At 40.7% G+C, this 7,233-nt stretch overlaps 1 protein-coding gene across 1 annotated transcript; it reads right to left on the bottom strand.

Annotated features, from left to right (window-relative positions):
- Window positions 1-2,245: 2,245 nt before the first annotated feature.
- Window positions 2,246-3,700, bottom strand: LOC121219162 (uncharacterized). Its single transcript, XM_041096848.1, has 3 exons — window positions 3,629-3,700; window positions 2,939-3,118; window positions 2,246-2,743 (listed from the first exon to the last, which is right to left on the bottom strand). Exons 1-3 carry the CDS (start codon window positions 3,698-3,700, stop codon window positions 2,246-2,248), a joined length of 750 nt encoding a protein of 249 aa, XP_040952782.1.
- Between the last annotated feature and the right edge of the window lie 3,533 nt (window positions 3,701-7,233).

The raw sequence follows: 7,233 nt of genomic DNA, 5'->3' as shown, positions 1-7,233 counted from the left end.
TAGACGTCCAGCCCAAGTTTAGTGAGTGACATCGTCAATCATCAGTTACCACATAAACAACACAACAGGACTAAATCATGCATCACACAATATTCATCACAAAAGTTAATTAAGTGTATAGTCATCCAAAGCCATACTATTATAGTTTACTCCTAAAGTACTACTTAAAGAAGGATAAATGCTTGACCGAGCTCCAGCGTCGCCGACCCGATTTAGCCTAGGAAGCACTTAAAATCCAACCAATAACAAAATGAGTTGTGAACTCAGTGCGTAAAAGGAATTTATTCAAGTAATGCTCATTTATAAAGTAGTTCCAAATTTAGATATTCGGTTCGGTACAGAAGTAATTTCAGTTCAAATTTAGAGCAGATCAGCTATATATATATGCAATTCCAGTTCATATACTATACAGATCAGTTTCAGATGAAATATTCCTATCCTCGTCCGTTACACACTGCCCTTAGTCATCCCAACACACCATTAAGGACATTCAATGCCCAACTAACCTTACACACCTCAAAGTGTTCGTTGACACTTTTATAGAAACGCAGCTTAGCTGCTAGTTCAATATGCAACAAATGACAAAATCAGATTTATACTCAATGTGGCATAGCCACGATTTTTGAATAGATTTATTTCTCCTTCACAATATTCCAACCCATGTTAATGCAGAACACAAATACTCGTATCATGTATTCAGTCATTCCAATTCATTACACAATTAAATAAGACAGTTCAATACCAAAATAAATATTATAGTGTATGTATAACTAAGTTGCTCATAAATCAATCTTAGAGTATCAGACATTTCTCATATAATCAATTTCAATCATTTGTACATTGAAAAGGCCAGTATCAATGTTTAGTAACATTTTTTACCTCGAAAATAGGTTTCAGGCCCTAATAACTCGCCACACGGCCAGGTCACACGCCCATGTGTCTTGCCCGTGTGGTTTTGAAGCATAAACAGTAAGTTACACAGCTTGGACACATGCCCGTGTCCCTATCTGTGTGATCTTGTACCACAAAAAGTGAGTTACACGGCCTGGACACACGCCCGTGTCTCTGGCCGTGTGGTCTTATACCACAAACAATGAGTTACACGGCCTGGGCACACCCTGTGTCCCTGGATCTGTGGTCTCTGCACTGATATGGCCACACACGGCCTAGACACATAGCTGTGTGCCTTACCCTTGTGGCCCTAAATCGATGAACAGTGAGTTACATGGCCAACCACACGGCCTGCCACAAGGCCGTATGGCCTCAACAGCCATCATTTTTGATGATCGAAACTTGCAGAAATTAAGGTTTCCGATACGCACCTGGAGAGATTTCGAAGTAACAACAATGCAAAAGATCCTCGAAGCCTAAAACAATTGTTCAATAACACAATTTAGTCATTTAATCAATAGAATTCCCCGATTACTCACTTAATGCCTATGTCAAAAGTTTCGACACGAAACCTTCAACTAACCAAAACTTACCAAAACTTCAGCGACAATCACAGAAATTGTTGTGTTGCTATTCCTTGCTGTTAATATTCTCGCCTACTGGAGAAACAAACGATTCTAAATCAGAAATTCTTGCAGCTCACAAAAATACTCCATTCAAAGCAAGTTATGAAACAAAGAAACATCGCGAAGACTCTTACATTGACAATTGCTTACCCAATTGCCTTCTGACTAGTGACTAATAATAGAATTTCCATTAATCTCGTATTCCTCTATGACCCGATTAGCAAAATAATGAAAACAAAAAAGAAGAAAAAGAAGATAGAAATGAGGAAGAAGAAGAAATTAAAAAAATAAGGAAGAAGGAACTATCGTTATTTAATTTTCTAACTTCCAAGCAGATTTCTAACATTTGACAAAAATTTTCCTTATTGGAAACCTTCGGGACTTGAACACGAGACCTAACAGAATACAGATAAATGCTTAACCAGAGAACCAGCAAGCTCATTTTTTACACAGTTTCACACTGAATTCAACTTAACCAGGTAACATATGATTATGGGCTGATTTTAAAACAACAAAACTTTTAACGATACAATTCGAACTTCAGACCTTAAACACAAAAGCAGAGCATAAAACCAGAGATATCGAAATTAATTACCGTAGATTCTCATAATTAAATTCTCAAAATTTTAGGCCGTTACAACTCTCTCCCCCTAAAAAAATTTCAGCCTCGAAATTTTACTTAAGTCAAACAGATACGGATACAGCCGTCAAATTGATTCTTCCGATTCTCACGTGGCTTCCTCAGTACCGTGGTTCCGCCACAAAACTTTCACTAGAGGAATGGTTTTCTTCCTCAGCATTTTAACATCAAATTCCAATATCTGGACAAATTCCTCTTCGAATGTTAAATCCAGTCGCAATTCAATCTCGTCGACAGTAATAATATGTGACGGATCTAATTGATACCATCTCAGCATCGAGACATGAAACACATCGTGAATTCGATCCAGCTCCGGTGGTAATTCTAACTGATATGCAACGGGTCTGACACGCTTTAAGATACGATAAGGCCCAATAAACCTCAGGCTTATCTTGCCCTTGCGTCTGAAACGGAAGACCTTTTTCCACGGTAATACTCTCAGGAAAACTTGATCACCAACAGAAAACTCGATGCATTTTCTTACTAAATTAGCATAGGACTTCTGTTGATCAGATGCAGCTTTCAGACAGTCTCGAATTACTCTCACAGTGTTTTCAGTTTTAGAAGCTAACTCAGGGCCCAAAATCTGACATTCACTTATTTATATCCAACATAACGGAATATGGCACTTACGACCATATAAAGCCTCGTAGGGTGCCATCTGAATACTAAACTGAAAGTTGTTATTGTATGCAAACTCCACCAACGGTAGGTATTCCTCCCAACTACCCTTGAAATCTATTACGCAACCCTGAAGCATATCCTCTAGGATCTAAATAACCTTTTCTGACTGTCCATCGGTCTGAGGGTGATACGTAGTGCTGAAATTAAGTCGAGTTCCTAAGGCCTCATGGAGTTTCTTCCAGAACCGAGACGTAAATCGCGGATCTCTATCAGAGATGATCGAGACTGGAATTCTGTGTAGTCTCATAATTTTGGCGATATACAATTTAGCCAACAGCTGTAAGGAGTAATCTGTCCGAATGGGTATGAAGTGGGCTGATTTAGTCAATCGATCAATGATAACCCAAATTGAATCTTTCTTAGTTAGGGTTAAAGGCAACCCACTAACAAAATCCATCATTATCCACTCCCACTTCCATTGAGGAATTTTAACTGGTTGAAGCAACCTAGATGGAAGAGTTCTCAAATAGTGGCATGTCAGATAGTGGGACACAAAAGCGACTATCTCCCGTTTCAGTCCGGGCCACTGGTAGAGTTCTCAAATATCCCAATACATTTTATTCCCACCAGGATGTATAGCATAAGGACTATTATATGCCACTTGTAGGATTGAATGCCTTAACTCCTTGTCATTGGGTATACAAATCTGACCTTTGAAGCATAGCACATTATCGTTATTCAAGCTAAAATCGAAAGTCTTGTTTGAATCAACATGTTACAGACATTGAACTAAGGACTTATCGCTCAACTGTTTAGTTCAAATCTGCTCCACCCAAATCGGTTTTACCTGCAATTCAGCCAACATCCCTCCATCCTCAACCAAACTCAGACAAGCTAACATTGCTCTTAGATCAGTCATCGCTCTACGACTAAGGGCATCAGCTACCACATTAGCCTTACCCGGATGGTACTCTATCGTGCAATCGTAGTCTTTAAGTAACTCAACCCATCGGTGCTACTGAAGATTTAATTCTTTTTGGGTTAGCAAATATTTGAGACTCTTGTGATCAGCATAAATAATACACCTTTCACCATCAGATAGTGTCTCTATTTTTTCAGAACAAACACAACCGCAACTAGCTCAAGACCGTGCGTAGGGTAGTTACCCTCGTGTGTCTTAAGTTGTCGCGACGTATACACGACCCCCTTACCGTCTTGCATAAGCACACATCCTAACCCAACATGTGAAGCATCCTTGTACAGCACAAACTCCCGACCTGATTTCGGTTGAACTAAGATAGGAGCTTGTGTCAGAACAAACTTGAGTTTATCAAAACTAGACTGTTGTGCCTCAGACCACACGAATGAAGCATTCTTACGTAGCAGCTTCGTCAGAGGTGACGCAATTAGAGAAAATCCTTAGACGAACCTTCGATAGTAACCGGCGAAACCTAGGAAACTACGAAGCTTAGATACATTTTTTGGTTGTTTTTACTCAACAATAGCTTCTATGTTCTTGGTATCAACTCGGATCCCCTCCACCGTCACTACATGACCTAGAAAAGTGACTTCCTGCAACCAAAACTCGCAGTTACTAAACTTGGAATACAACTATTTTTCTCGGAGTATCTAGAGTACAATGCGAAAATAATCATCATGCTCATTTTCAATTTTAGAGTAGATCAAGATATCATCGATAAAAACCACTAAAAATTTATCTAAGTACGATTGGAGCACCCGATTCATTAAATCCATAAAAGTCGTCGAGGCATTCATTAAACCAAAAAGCATCACCAAGAACTCGTAATGTCTATAACAAGTCCTGACAATAGTTTTGTACACATCAGCCTCATTGACTTTGAACTGATGGTAACCGAAGCACAAATCAATTTTGGAGAAAATGGATGCTCCTCGAAACTGGTCAAACAAGTCGTCAATTCTTGGTAACTGGTAATTATTCTTGATTTTCAACTTGTTTAACTACCGGTAATCTTTGTACACCCTCATCGACCCATCTTTCTTCTTAACAAACAACACAGACGCCCCCCACGGAGACACACTCGGTCGAATGAATCCCCTATCAAGGAGTTCCTGAAGTAGCACTTTTAGCTCGGTCAACTCTTTCGGTGCCATGCGGTAGGGCGCAATAGTTACCGGAGTAGTACCTGATAATAGATCAATTCCAAACTCCACTTCTCTATCCGGAGGTACTTTGGGAAATTCCTCGGGAAAGGCATCTGGGAATTCCCTCATGGTTCGGATATCTTCCATCAAAAGTTTTGCGAGAACAGAACCAGATACATAAGGTATGCCTCGCACCTTTTCCGGACTAACTTATCTGCTACAAGAGCTGAGATTACATTAGAAAGGTAATCTCGACACTCACCAACCATTACTACTTCATCATTCTCATTCGATCTCAGAGTAACTTTCTTGGTTGCACAGTCTAGACTGACCCAATACTCAACAAGTCAATCCATTCCCGGAATTAAATCAAACTTATTAAAGGGCAATTCCATTAAATTAGCTGGAAATACCATACCCTGGAGCTCTAGAGGTACCCACCTGTATACTCTATCAAGTCTAACTGACTAACCCAAAGGACTAATCACAGAAAACTCTCTAGACGTATTCTCAGCGGTTAAACCTAGATTTACAGAAACAACACTAGCTATGTACGAGTGAGTAGAGCCAATATCAATGAGAGCATAATACGAACCAGAATGTATAAAGAAGGTACCTGTAATGACATCAGCATCGTCGCTCTCCTTGCGGCGTCTCACCGTATAAAACAGTATCGGCTGACAAGCCTCAGCCTCACCTGCACCTTTACTTGGTGCTTTTTGTCCTCTCCTAGATCCATTACCACCCCTACCAGTACCACAACCTCTGAATGGTTGTTGAACCTCTCTCAGAGGTCGAATAGAATTTGGAGTCGGAGTCTGTACTACAGCTGGCACTGAATCTAGTTGACGGGGGCAATCCCTAATTCGATACTCCATCGACCCACAACGGAGGCATCCTCCTAACTTTTTTCCAGCACTCACCTAGATGGCATTTTCCATAATCACTACACAGCTGAATCTCAGTCACTATAGTCGGTGCCTCGACTCTCAAAGGGCTATCAAACCTCGCCCGCTTCTTAGGACGTTGACCCGAACTAGAGGGACCCGAATCCCTCCTAATCTTATTCTGATCCTTCTCACGATCATGTCGCTCGCGCTCAGTTCGCTTCACTTCTTCCACTATCTTTGTTTTGTCAACTAGGACTGTAAAAACCCACATATCATATATCAATCCCTCCTCAAATTGCACATACTTGTCGTAGTCGGACACTACCAAAGTTCGCGTATACCTACTCAGTCACAGAAACTATACTTCATATTCAACCACAGATCGGTCACCCTAAACTAGGCTTATAAACTCGCGTCGGCGAGCTTCAACATAACTCGCCCTCACATACTTACCCAAGAAGGCATTCTTAAAATAATCCCAGTTCACCTGTTCGGGCTAAGCATCTTATTCAACTGTCAACCACCATTGGTAAGCTTCGTCTGGGAGTAGAGACACAGCACCCCTTAATTTCTGAGTGGGACAACAGTCGAGATCTGTGATAATACGCTCAGTAGCCTCGAGCCAATATTCAGCAACAGTAGGAGCGACTCCTATGATGCCCTTGAATAATTTAGCCCCATTCGACTGGAGTCATTCAGTGACCGACCTTCGGCCTCCCGATCCCGAATGAGTCCCTGCAACCCTCTCCAGTACTCGAATCATGGCCTGAGACAGTGCATCATCCCTAGCCATTAGAGTCTGAAACTCCGTCTCTACAATGGGAGTACCAACAGTCTCGTTGGTCTCCAGATTGGGCATACTACCCATAGAAGATTACTCTACTCGAGCTCCCCCTCGGCATCCTCGACACCCCCGAATACCACGTCCACGACTATCGCGTGAACTCATTATGGCAACTAGCTCCAATGTCAGAGTACACAGATCAGTTTAGACATCTAACAGGATGATTTCACCAGTTTACATCAAAACATTTAATCAAACAATAGTTTTGGGTATTACAATCTTTACAACAGAATAGAAATACTTACAAGATTAGCGTCGGAGACGCGGTCATTCACTAAAGTTTCAGTGTTTCCATATTAGTTCAGATACTAAGTTATCACTAAACTATTTTTCTCACACATTATGAGCCCAGACACAGTTCGAGTGTTGACAAACCTAGCTCTAATACCACTAAATGTAACACCCTAAACCCGGCCTAGACATCTAGCCCAAGTTTAGTGAGTTACATCGTCAATCATCAGTTACTACACAAACAACACAACAAGACTAAACCATGCATCACATAATATTCATCATAAAATTTAATTAATTGTATAGCCTTCCAAAGTCATAATGTTATAGTTTACTCCTAAAGTACTACCTAAAGAAGGATAA

This window comes from Gossypium hirsutum, chromosome D07 (genome assembly GCF_007990345.1).
Source record: "Gossypium hirsutum isolate 1008001.06 chromosome D07, Gossypium_hirsutum_v2.1, whole genome shotgun sequence".
Taxonomy (NCBI): Eukaryota; Viridiplantae; Streptophyta; class Magnoliopsida; order Malvales; family Malvaceae; genus Gossypium; species Gossypium hirsutum.
This window is presented reverse-complemented; position numbering and strand designations above follow the sequence as displayed.